Here is a 13688-nt window from a genome sequence, read left to right as displayed (position 1 = left end):
CCCCACCAAGGACTGTTTTCACTGCTGGACTCTAGAAAGAGGTTCCGCAGTCTCCGAAGCAGAGGTTCTGTAACAGCTTCTTCCCTCAGGCCGTAAGACTCTTGAACGCATCATAATTATCCCCTCAACTCCCCCCAAAATGGATTAACTCGCTGGAATAAAAAAGACAATATAACATACATCCATAAACATGGGTGTATATGAAAAAGTGCAATATATTTATCTGTACAGTAACCTATTTATATATGCACCTTATTGCTTTTTTATCCTGCACTACAATGAGCTAATGAAACGAAATTTCGTTCTTATCTGTACTGTAAAGTTCAAATATGAATGACAATAAAAAGGAAGTCTAAGTCTAACAATGAAAACCAGTTTGGCGTTTCTTCACAATTATCAGCATTTACTATAGAACAGTAAGTAGAATATCAAAAACACAAATTATATTTTCCATTTCTGCCCTATGTTTGTATATTTGGCAACAGCAGGTTCTTTCTAGCTTAAAATATTACAGTTTCTTGCATTTGCAGTTTTTAATTTCACCAAATCCATAAATTTTATTATTTGTGACATGTGTTTCTGATACTCATTATTGTTTTTATTCTCTGCATTTTGTGTAACGTGCAATACTTTTGGGTAAATAGTATTCGACTAATTTTACTGGGTCTCACTGAATTTGAATAGAAATTAACATTAATGCACAATAAATGTAGAAGAAAATGTGCTCCATTAAAAAATAAATGTTATACTTTAATTTGATTTGTTGCCATACAAGGAAAGGCAAAGCAAGTTTATTTATAGAGCACAATTCATACACAAGGCAATTCAAAATGCTTTACAGATAACTACAAGATAATCATGAAGATAATTCTAATTAAAATGTAAATTATAAAATCAAATCATTATGAAAAAGATCATAATTAAAATAAAAAAATGTAGATAAGAAACTTTCAGTTGTCAAATGCACAATTAAAAAATTGGCAATTTTTAAAAACTACAAAAAATAAAAAACAAATACAAAAAATGGGCTTATCTAAAACATGTTCAATTACTCCAATGAAGACAATTGGTTTATTTTCTCTTTTTTAGCTGTTTTTCCAATATTTTATGAATCATTTGAAATTATTAATCCAATGGGAGAATTTGGGTTTTACTTTCAGAAATCGACTTTCATGTACAAAATATTTTGCTTGCAACATCGTAATATTACTAATCATTTCTATGTTGTTACCTTTCATAAATATACCAAATTAAATCTCTCCTACAGTAAATGGGGACATCTCCATACAAGTATCTTTCAGCCATACACCCATCCCATCCATTTTCTGCCGCTTGTCCCTTTCGGGGCCGCGGCCGACCTCTGCCAAAACAAATGTATGTTGCGTTTGTTTACAAACTATCAACTGTTAGAATAATTATGTAAGTTATCACACAACTCTTATGCTTAAAGGCCGTTGCTATAGTTATTATCAATTGTGCTGAAGTTGTACTTTTCTATCTGTGCAAAGGGACAGCTGGCAATCCAAAAGATTGCCAGCTGTTTTTAGCCGTTTTTCCAATATTTTATGAATAATTTGAAATCATTAATCCAATGGGAGAATTTGGGTTTTACTTTCAAAAATGGACTTTCATGTACAAAATATTTTGCTTGCAACATCGTAATATTACTAATCATTTCTATGTTGTTACCTTTCATAAATATACCAAATTAAATCTCTCCTACAGTAAATAGGGACATCTCCATACAATTATCTTTCAGCCATCCACCCATCCCATCCATTTTCTACCGCTTGTCCCTTTCGGGGCCGCGGCCGACCTCTGCCAAAACAAATGTAGATAAGACACTTATCAAATCAAATCATTATGAAAAAAATCATAATTAAAATAAAAAAATGTAGATAAGACACTTTCAGTTGTCAAATGCACAATTAAAATTGGCAATTTTTAAAAACTACAAAAAATAAAAAACAAAATAAAAACAAATACAAAAAACATCTTCAATTACTCCAATGAAGACAATAATTAGTTTATTTTCTCTTTTTTAGCCGTTTTTCCAATATTTTATGAATAATTTGAAATCATGAAGTCATCCACCCATCCCATCCATTTTCTACCGCTTGTCCCTTTCGGGGCAGCGGCCGACCTCTGCCAAAACAAATGTATGTTGCGTTTGTTTACAAACTATCAACTGTTAGAATAATTATGTAAGTTATCACACAACTCTTATGCTATAAAGGCTGTTGCTATAGTTATTACAATTGTGCTGAAGTTGTACTTTTCTATCTGTGCAGAGGGACAGCTGGCAATCCAAAAGATTGCGAGTCGTCTCGTATCAGTGTTGTGTCCAGACTCGGCCTGCTGACTGCCAAGCCCGAACATCGAGTACCGTGACGCAGACAAAGCAGAGACAGGGCAATATCACGAGTGTCAGCACATTTGCATTTCTGAATAATCATATATTATGTCTAACTGGGGCCGCTGAAATTACCCCCATTCCTTCAGCAGCAGCTTCAGTGATGTAACCAGGGACCTCCAAATAAATACTGGAGCACGTGGGCATAAAATGATAAAATGGCAACCAAGGTAATCAAAAAGGTCAACCAACAAACGAGATTTCTCTATAGAATCTCCTCTCTGGTCAACAAAAGCACCATGAGGATTCTGGCGGGAACTCTCGTTCAACCCTTTTTCGATTACGCATGCACCTCCTGGTATCCTAGCACCTCCAAAACCCTCAAATCTAAACTCCAAACATCCCAGAACAAGCTAGTCAGGTTACTTCTAGACCTCCACCCCAGATCACACCTCACTCCTACCCACTTCTCCAAAGTGGGCTGGCTAAGAGTGGAGGACAGAGTAAAACAACTTGCACTGAGCCTAGTCTATAAAATCCGCTACACCCCCCTGATACCGAAGTACATGTCAAACTACTTCCTTAAGGTAAATGACCGCCATAACCACAACACCAGGGGGAGCTCCACTAACCACGTTAAACCCAGATTCCGATCTAACAAAGGTCTTAACTCATTCTCTTTCTATGCCACATCAATGTGGAATGCGCTCCCAACAGGTATAAAAGAAAGGGCATCTCTATCCTCCTTCAAAACCGCAATAAAAGTACACCTCCAGGCAACTTCAACCCTAAACTAACACCCTCCTCGGATTGTTAATAATCAAATGTTTTTCTTATGCTTTCTGATATCTCTCTCTCTATGTCCACTAATTGCTGTACATATCCTACCAAGTCAGACCTACACTGTTTGAATGTCCATTTCTCTGATGATAAAATTGTTGATGCTGATTGTTGATGACAGAAGTGTTGATACCAACCAAACCTAACACCCCCTCCATATCCCACACCCCGGATTGTAAATAATGTAAATATTGTAAATAATTCAATGTATATACTCTGATGATTATCTTGTGTGATGACTGTATTATGATGTTAGTATATAATTGATAGTATATATCTGTATCATTAATCAATTTAAGTGGACCCCGACGTAAACAAGTTGAAAAACTTATTCGGGTGTTACCATTTAGTGGTCAATGTGTACTTCACTGTGCAATCTACTAATAAAAGTTTCAATCAATCAATCAGGCAGGACTTTAGAGCGTAGTTTGGATCTGTAACTAGAGTACAGCCCAATAATGTCTCTCCTCGTTGAGCAAAATTTAACTCTGTCTCTGCATGATTCCTTGCTTCTTGTCTGTTTAATAGATGTCATCAGTTTTTGAACCTGACATCAACTTCAAGGGAAACGCTCCCTCCGAGGAAACGGAAATGACGTCACTTCGGTCAAAGGTTATTGTGCGCGCCTCTCGTGTGTCTCAACTAGCAACAGCGTAAAGAAACGTTCCGTGACAAAAAAGACTAACTTTTAAACCATTCCGGCTGTTTTGTTTCACATAATACAGCAGTCGTTTTACTGTTATTTACGTGGTGTCTTTAGCCTAAGGGCTAGCCTGGCTAGCTTTGGTCGGTGGCTGTTGAAGAAATGACCGACTAATTAGCTCAATAGTAGTTAGCTAGCTTAGTATTTAGTTTGCTGGCGGGACAGAACAGAAGCAAACATGCAGGACTTACTGGCTAACGTGGACCATATCAAGTTTGACCTGGAGATTGCCGTGGAGCAGCAGCTGGGGGCTCAGCCTCTGCCGTTCCCCGGCATGGACAGTAAGTGCTCTTATGCTAACTGCTACCTAGCAGCAGGTGACGATGGGGGCGCCAACTATGTGCAGACCCCATGAAGACTGCTGCTTCTGTTTTATATGAAGACTTGAACTATGTTTCCCCCTCAGAATCCGGCTCCGCTGTGTGCGAGTTCTTCATGAGAGAAGAGTGCGTGAAAGGTAAACACAAAGACACCATGAGCCACATTCAGAATAGAATATAATAGAATGCCTTTTATTGTCACTATACACAGGTACAATGCGATTAAAAGTAGGGCTGGGAGATATGGCCTTTTTTTAATATCTCGATATTTTTAGGCCATATCGCGATACACGATATATATCTCGATATTTTGCCTTAGCCTTCCTTGAATGAACACTTGATACATATAATCACAGCAGTATGATGATTCTATGTGTCTACATTAAAACATTCTTGTTCATACTGCATTAATATATGCTAATTTTAAACTTTCATGCAGAGAGGGAATCACAACTAAGTCAATTTAGCAAAAGTGTATTTATTAAACAGTTATTAAGCATTTGGAGCTCATACTCCAACAGGCTCCTCCAGCTTCCTTCCCGCACTGTGCGATTCAAGAACTCCTTTATTCCACACTCCATCCAGCTGTATAATCACTCGCCATACAGCAATAGATGACATCTGCCTATTACCTGATACCTGACATGTTAGCTACTTCTCTTTGTTTTAATGTTTCTATTTCCTGCTGGATCTACTCTCTATTTTATGCTGCTGCTGTCACATATACTGTAATATTGTACATGGTCATTGGTAAATATTGTATATATGTTATAGACATAAGATAATATATCTGTACATATATTATTCTGTACACATTATGTATATATTCGTATATATGTTAGATTTTTTTTATCGCTATATTAGTCTATTTATACCTGCATTGTCCTTTCCATCCTTACACTTTCCATCATTGTAACTGAGCTACTGTGTTGAACAATTTCCCTTGTGGATCATTAAAGTTTGTCTAAGTCTAAGCAGTGGCACAAACATTCATGTCATCTCCAAAACAGAAAGTGCAAGATTGTCAGAGACATTTTAAAACAAGCTATAAGTGCACTTTTGTGCATGATGACACAAGATATTTCAATAAATGTCACATAAAAATGAGCTGCATATCAAATAGTATTTGTCCTACGGTGTTGATGTGGAAATAGTTACTTCGGTATTTAGTTGGTGTGGCACCGAACGGAGATGTTGACATGTAAAGACGTATTCCCGTTTGAAGCCAAACCACCGTCAGACGATGGACGTGCTGTTTTTCTTGGGAATGAATTATTCCTCCATTTGTTACCAGGGGCCGTATTTATCAAGCTTCTTGGAATTACTCCTAAGAAGTCTGCTAAAAGTTGACTTATGAGTAAAGAAATTCTTCGCTGAAAGCTGCACTTAAAAGTTAGTTATCAAGCGTCTTACTCACACTTTCAGCGAAGTGTAGGACAGAATCTTAAGTGTCACACTCAGAGCTGAATTACGACATTACTATGTGCCGTAAACGGAATTTTAGGTGACGTAATTTCTGTGTCCATAGAAATGACCAATCACGGAAGGGAATCCCTTGTCTAAGAATAAATAAATATCTTAGAAATATTTAAGTGGACAATGGGAGTGTATATTTTGACAATAAACTACAAAATAATACAAAACAAACAAACAATATTGGCAATGAATCAAAAATAAATGTTTCCCTTTCTTCCCCAAACCATCAGCGTTACACTGTTGCATTTTCCCAGTGGCGAGATATCGAAGCATTGTGATGACCTTTAGTTCTGCTGTGAAAGCTCTGGGGCCGTATTTATCAAGCTTCTTAGAATTACTCCTAAGAAGTCTGCTAAGAGTTGACTTAAGAGTAAATAAATTCTTCGCTGAAAGCTGCACTTAAAAGTTAGTTATCAAGCGTCTTACTCACACTTTCGGCGAAGTGTAGGACTGAATCTTAAGTGTCACACTCAGAGCTGAATTACGACATTACTATGTGCCGTAAACTGAATTTTAGGTGACGTCATTTCTGTGTCCATAGAAATGACCAATCACGGAAGGGAATCCCTTGTCTAAGAATAAATAAATATCTTAGAAATATTTAAGTGGACAATGGGAGTGTATATTTTGACAATAAACTACAAAATAATACAAAACAAACTAGTCCCTGCCCGCACTCACGCTACCGCTCCCTCTCTTCTCTCGCCCACACACTCACTGACGTCACTCACCTCACACATACGCTACTGTCATAACATTTTCTTTCCAATTCATTAATTAGGCAACTAATTTGAAACTGGTGTGGGTGGCTCTATACATACTAGCCCACTGCAGCCACATGCAGAAATCAACAAGGAATCGAAAATTATTAAATCTGTGACAAAAATAATACCCGCTCTGTCTTAAGAAAGTTGATAAATAGCTTTTATTCTTAAGTTTGAGAGTAGGACTAAATTTCGCAAATTCTCAGGACTTAAGTGTAAAATGGCACTCTAAGACGCTTGATAAATACGGCCCCTGCTGCGTGATGTTGCTGATGAGATGACGCCCCTTATTAAATCTGTGACAAAAATAATACCCGCTCTGTCTGAACGATACCGTTTTATCAGCTGCTCGTCATCAAACAAAGCCAGGACATCCTTCCGCTCCCTGAACGTTCGCACACGTCTCTCTTGCCTCAGTGCCATCCCCCGCTGGCAACTCCTAACCACTTAGGACACTTCTGAAGGTCGCTTAAATATCGTGGAGAGTAGGAGTGATTCTTAGACTTAAGAAAGTTGATAAATAGCTTTTATTCTTAAGTTTGAGAGTAGGACTAAATTTCGCAAATTCTCAGGACTTAAGTATAAAATGGCACTCTTAAGACGCTTGATAAATACGGCCCCAGATAAGCACCTTCTTTCTCTCGTATTACCACTCAAACCACACCATTGACGTTGCTCACGTGACAGTATGTGACGTATGTAAGAAAGTGCGCTTGTTTTAAAGTCTCTGTGAGAAGGAGAGACAGGAAAGAGTGAGAAACGCATGCAGTTTAATGCCCCGCAGCTAAAAGCAACTGCGTGAGAACGTATTCTCAAATATCACGATATAGTCATTTTCTATATCGCACAGAGACAAACCCGCCCTAATTAAAAGCAACTCCAGTATCAGTGCGAGGGTCTACAAATATGCAAAACATAGGAAGGAAAGAAAAAGAAAAATAGTGCAAAAAGAGGTAATGTGCACAGTCCAGTTCTGAGAACGAATGTTCTGAATGTGTTGTTTCAGTATTATACTATATACTGTACATATATACAGAAGCATTCAGACTGTGGGTGGGAAGTAAAAATTGCACACAGAGAGCTGCCAAACTATAAAATCAGTGCCTATGAGAGTTCACCGTGGTTATGGCTTTAGGGAAAAAAATGTTCTTGAGTCTTTTTGTCTTAGACCTGATGACCCTGTAGCGCCTTCCTGAGGGCAGCAGGTCAAACAGGTCAAAGCCAGGGTGGGAGCTGTACTTGATAAAATTGGTAGCTCTGCTGAGGCAGCGGGAGGTGTAAATGTCTATCAGGGAGGGGAGAGGGCAGCCGATGATCCGCTGTGCTGCCTTTACCACTCTCTCGAGCCTCTCCCTGTCTGCAGCGGTGCAGCTGCCGTACCATGCTGTGATGCAGTATGTCAGCAGGCTCTCAATAGATGAGCGGTAGAAGGTCAGCAGCAGGTTGGAGTCCAGGTTGTACTTCTTGAGGACTCTCAGGAAGTGCAGCTGCTGCTGAGCCTTCTTAGTGATAGCAGTAGTGTTATCTGACCAAGAGATGTTGTCAGAATCAGAATCAGAATAGTTTTTATTGCCATTGTTTGAGAACGGGTTCACAAACTAGGATTTTTTCTTGGTGCAATCGTGCAACATAAAACACATATAACACAGAATAGGTCATAAAAAGAGCTGTAACTGAGCTATCAGATCTTGTTATTGTTCATGTGCCTGATGGCCGAGGGGAAAAAAAGGATGCCAAAATACCGGAAGGTGTGGACCCTCTCCACACACTCACCCTTAATGTAGAGGGGGGCTAGGTCAGTGCTGTGTTTCCTGAAATTGACGACGATCTCCTTGGTTTTCTTGGTGTTCCGAGCAAGGTTGTTCTCTGAGCACCAGTCTTCCACCTTCCAGACCTCCTCTCTGTAGGCTGCCTCGTACCCCTTTGAGATGAGTCCGACCACCGTAGTCATCCGCAAACTTTACTGGTTTTCTGAAGACATACACTCACCAAATGCAAATATCCTTTGTTTTTGTTTACTCTTCATTTGCAGGTGGGATGTGTCCTTTTCGGCACATCAGTGGAGAGAAGACGGTGGTGTGCAAACATTGGCTCAGAGGTCTTTGCAAGAAAGGAGACCAGTGCGAGTTCCTTCACGAATATGACATGACTAAGATGCCTGAATGCTACTTCTACTCTAAATTTGGTGCGTTCGCACGACCTGGACATTGTTCCAAAAGAGTACAGCTACTATGTTGATGTTTGATTTTATATTATCTGTGTTGTGTCCTGTAGGTGAGTGTAGCAACAAGGAATGTCCCTTCCTGCACATTGATCCTGAGTCGAAGATCAAGGACTGTCCCTGGTATGACAGAGGCTTCTGCAAACACGGTAGGCTCTTTGACACCTACTAAATGTCATATTTCCACACTGGCTTCGGTTTTGGGTTCTGTTTCGTTGTATTTTTTGGGTGTACAAACCTGTTTTCCTCTCATAGTTCTTCATTTTGCTTATCAGCAAAAAACACATTCTGCAGTAAATATATTTGGTGTATTGAATACTATGAGACTTTTCTTTCAAATTAACGAGGTGTAACGATTAATTGATATATCGATTTATATTCAACTACATCGATCTGTGCTTGGCAAGTTTGCATTTCGGAAGTTAGGTATCGATCCAAGTTAGTTTTAAAAGGGAATGGATTGATTATTAGAAAAAGGAAAACATTGGATTTAAGAACGACAGACTTTATATGAAGTTTAGCGCTTTTAATAAAAAGGACGTTAAATGTTAAGTCTGTGCCCGTCTGTGGCGTCATCAAAACAAAAGTGGCGGATAGCTACGGTGGTCGAGAAAGGTCATAACAAATGCAAACGCCACAAGACAATATCAATAATCACAACACAAACTTTCAGCAACAGCACAATTGCCAAAACCACAGCAAAGACAAATGACAAAACAATGATATAAAGCCGCATCACAACTTTTAAGCCACAAAAAAACATGACCGACAAAACAGAAGTTACAGTGACGCACCGATTTCCGGAACTTAACAACATTAAGCTACAACACAACAACTCGCAGCCAAGGAAAATTAATTTCGTCAGAAAGAAGGAAATAGTAAAGGTGGATCAAGGAGGCTATAGAAATTAGGAAGTGTGAGGGGCCAACACCATCAACAGGGATGAGGGGGCATATATGCTTCCCGCACACCTGGGATGCTGTCCTTCATCTGCGACGCCAGCATGGAAAATGGATATGGCGGATATAACTTTATTTAGCAGGAATTTCTACTGTTAAAATGTTGTTTACTGTAGTTTCACTTTCAAGAAATAACAGGATTATAAGAAACTTCACCTGCAGTGTCCAGTATCCAGTATTTATTTCACAGTCACACTGCTTGTTTTTTTTAATTTTTTGCTAAGACGTTACTGAATCGATTTCAACTCACTGAATTGTTTCAGTCTAAAAAAACAAAACATCCCTCAATCATATTGGCAAACACAAATTCTGAATCGAATCAATGTTAAGACGAATCATTACACTCCTACTTTTAAATGTTTAATACCCTCTTATTTGTTGATCACTCGTGGACACCAGTGCTTCCCACCATGGGTTTAGCAAACAGCAAGTGGTGACCCCATTTTTTATTTATTTAAAAAAAAACCTCAAATAACTTATTATTTTAATTATTATATACATCAAAGTGCAGTTGTATTAGAGCTAGTGTACAATAATGTGGGCCAACACGAGGACACGTTAATGATTATTTCCGGAACAGAAAGTTTTCATCCACAAACTCAAATATGATTTGAACAAAAAGTGTCCGTAGAGGTTTTTAGTACATGCAATATCCGACGAGATGAATGAAGTTGTTGTTTCTCCAAAATGTTGTCTTTCAACTTCAATGCTCGTGCTGGCCATATTTCTTAATCTACACCTACACACACATACACACGCAAACACACATTGTCCTGTGTATTTTACCAAGTATTACTGCATTTCTGCTGCATTCCCACTGTCCAATGAACTGCCTGATCCCCGACAAGACCAAACCTTTGTGTAATTAAGTAAATGCTCTTCAGCAAAGAACAGATTAATGCAATTACCTTTTTTTTATCCTTCTGTTTCAGGCCCTGACTGCAGACACAGACACACAAGAAGAGTGATTTGCGTTAACTACCTGGTTGGCTTCTGTCCAGAGGGAAAATCTTGCAAATTTATGCAGTATGTTCTAGTTTGTGTTCAGCATAAGAATGTATACACTGGATGTTAAAATGCAGTTTTTTAGGCTGAAATGTCATCTTGTTTCTCTTCAGCCCTCGTTTTGAATTACCAATCACTGAGCAGCCTCCTCTGCAGCAACAAATTCAGAGTCAGGCAAAGGTGAGACCTGCTCAAACACAAACACGAGATGAATAGGATATCGGTATCCTGACCACACACAAATGGTTACAAAAAGTTTGGGATTTGTGGAAAAAGTTCACGCTATAGTAATGTTACATCATGACCGTAAGGCATTTATATAGAAGCATGTCAGGGGGATTTCCTCATCTTGAACTATTTCAGGAAGCAAAATTGGTGAATATACCACAACAAAAAATGGCAGTGATTCAATAACTTGTCAAGCATTAATCAAATTATTGAATTGAATAACTTTATTTGATTAGGACAATGCATATAGATCAACACATGAGCAAAAGCATCACAGTAAATACGCTGGAATTAGCTACAATAGCTAAATTGAATCTTTTCTCCCGAGGCAGGCACCATTAAAACAGACATACATTTACAGACATCATACATACATTACAAGATAACTTACAATAAATATTAGCAATAAAAACAAGTCAACATACAACAACTAAGTGTGCACATTACACATGGGTATAGAACAGGTTTGTTTTTAACCACTGATTTAGTGGGGGTTTTTTAAGGTTGGGTAGCTGGCACAGTTTCTAATATGAGCTGTTGTGTGTTCCATGCCTGTGTGCCTCTGATAGAGACAACCGTTTGACTAAATTTATACCAAAATTTTGTCTGTGGAGGCATGACATCTTGCTCTTCTGCCCTCGGATTATTGAGGTTCTTGGGTACAGAGTTACGGGCCTCTACTTGGGGACTCATGTCAATGGGATTAAAGTCTGGAGAAAGTGCATGTCCATGGCAATGTAGTGAAGTGATTTATATTTATATAGCACTTTTCTCTTGTGACTCAAAGCTCTAGTGACACCCGATATCTAAGTTACATTTAAACCAGTGTGGGTGGCACTGGGGTTAGTGCATGTGCCTCACATACGAAGGTCCTGAGTAGTCCTGAGTTCAATCCCGGGCTCGGGATCTTTCTGTGTGGAGTTTGCATGTTCTCCTCCAAAAACATGCACCTGGGGGTTGTATGATTGGCAACACTAAATTGGCCCTAGTGTGTGAATGTGAGTGTGAATGTTGTCTATCTGTGTTGGCCCTGTGATGAGGTGGCGACTTGTCCAGGGTGTACTCCGCCTTCTGTCCGAATGCAGCTGAGATAGGCTCCAGCATCCCCCGCGACCCCAAAAGGGAAAATCGGTAGAAAATGAATGGATGGGTGGCACTGGGAGCAGGTGGGTAAAGTATCTAGCCCAAGGACACAACGGCAGTGACTAGTGGGGATCGAACCTGGAACTTTCAGGTTGCTGGCACGGCTGCTCTACCAACTGAGCCACGCCGTGGTGTGTGTATGCATGATACATCAGCATCTTCTTCCAGGCTTCCGTAGATTAAACTTTATTCACCTCTTATTATAAGCATTCTGATGTTACTTGTTATGCTAAGAGCTTGTCAAGAGTGGCTTGCATGGACAACTGTGTGTTTGTGTGTGTGCGCAAGTCGGAGAGTGACAGCTGACATTTTGACATTAATGTCAAAAAAATCAATTGATGGAGGAGGCTACATTATGTATGTGTTTTCTATTAAATAGTCGTAGTTCAATGGTCACAGTCCAGATGAAATTGCACGCGCTGAACATCCGTTAATACCAGGATGTCCCAAACAGCAGTCTGCTGTCGCCACACAAACAAAACGACGACGTGTATTTAGATATTTGATTGTTAATTCAGTGGCATTATGGTCTATTTATCCTAATATCGATGGATGTTTCCAGGTGAAGCAATCTCAAAAGATTTTACATTTTTCTGGAAGTTCCTTTCATCGTTTCAATACGTGTGGTGTACACTCTGCATCCAAACTTCACATGTAATATAATGGCTCACCTTCCATGGCGCTGGACTTACTCCAGGCTCAGAGGCGCGGAAAAGCAAAAGTACTTAAGTGGATGGGAGAATACGCGGAAGACCAGAATTGACAGTGAACGCCCACATTTAAGGGTAGACTCCACCCAATGTTAAAATGTCAAATTAGGGTCATTATGAAGTTTCACTTCAAAGTCCAATATCCATAACGCTTATGTGAAATATTTGCTTGCTGCTCTCTTCCTGTAGATGGGGTTATCCATGGGCCGCTCGTCGTTCCCTTCAGCTCAGTTGGCCAGCCAAGGCCACCGTTCGCATAACCACTTCTCCATGGGTGGGAATCAACACAACAATCAAATTTCAGGCAGAGGTCCTCGGCCACTGGACCAGGTCACCTGCTATAAGGTGACTCATCTAATGACCTTCTATGCTTCTTCTCCCTATTGTACAATTATAAGAAAATCCATAGACACTAGTCTATTTGATTTCTCTGTGTGTTTGCAGTGTGGAGAAAAGGGCCACTATGCCAACAAGTGCAATAAAGGCCATCTTGCGTTCCTGAGTGGACAGTGACCTTTGATTTGCAGTGAAGACCTGCAAGTGAGGCTGAAGTCCTAAGTGAAAGACTGACAAAAGCCACGTGTGCCATCTTCATACACGCGGAGACACTTTTGTCTTGGCCTTCAGACGTTGTGCTCAAGATGTTATGGTCACTCATCACGTGGGATATCCCAGTGGAATTTTCTACCAAATTTATACGCAGATATCACTTTTTCTCAGATGATTTGACATCTTTAGTATGGCGGTGAGATGACATTTTCTTCTATTAGCTGTATTTGCATTAGCCTTGGTGCACATTTTGTGAACAGTTCAAACCCTGGAAGTAGCTCACTGCCTAAACTAATCATGATCAAAAGTGTATAGTTCAAACACCACAACTGATGCCATGATGTCCGGACATTCTCTCCTAGTGTGTAAATAAATGTTCCATTCTAAAATGAGTCAGATTTGTACTAATTACCACAC

At 39.4% G+C, this 13688-nt stretch overlaps 1 protein-coding gene across 1 annotated transcript; it reads left to right on the top strand.

The window, feature by feature from the left end:
* The first annotated feature begins 3762 nt into the window (after positions 1 to 3762).
* cpsf4 (cleavage and polyadenylation specific factor 4) lies at positions 3763 to 13681 on the top strand. Its single transcript, XM_062036261.1, has 8 exons — positions 3763 to 4177; positions 4303 to 4353; positions 8489 to 8641; positions 8731 to 8826; positions 10569 to 10662; positions 10755 to 10821; positions 12912 to 13067; positions 13167 to 13681. The coding sequence occupies exons 1-8, from the start codon at positions 4075 to 4077 to the stop codon at positions 13233 to 13235; spliced, it is 789 nt and encodes a 262-aa protein (XP_061892245.1). The 5' UTR covers positions 3763 to 4074; the 3' UTR covers positions 13236 to 13681.
* The last annotated feature ends 7 nt before the right edge of the window (positions 13682 to 13688 follow it).

The sequence above is a fragment of the Entelurus aequoreus genome, linkage group LG25, assembly GCF_033978785.1.
Source record: "Entelurus aequoreus isolate RoL-2023_Sb linkage group LG25, RoL_Eaeq_v1.1, whole genome shotgun sequence".
Lineage (NCBI taxonomy): Eukaryota > Metazoa > Chordata > Actinopteri > Syngnathiformes > Syngnathidae > Entelurus > Entelurus aequoreus.
The sequence above is the reverse complement of the archived record's forward strand: the minus strand, read 5'-3'. Positions and strand labels throughout refer to the sequence as shown.

What these genes read in the sequence shown, in the direction of transcription:
- cpsf4 (XM_062036261.1), top strand. Translation starts at nt 4,075, where the DNA reads ATGCAGGACTTACTGGCTAACGTGGACCATATCAAGTTTGACCTGGAG. An exon ending in GCCGTTCCCCGGCATGGACA is followed by an intron (nt 4,178 to 4,302) that starts GTAAGTGCTCTT and finishes TTTCCCCCTCAG; the next exon opens with AATCCGGCTCCGCTGTGTGC. An exon ending in AAATTCAGAGTCAGGCAAAG is followed by an intron (nt 10,822 to 12,911) that starts GTGAGACCTGCT and finishes CTCTTCCTGTAG; the next exon opens with ATGGGGTTATCCATGGGCCG.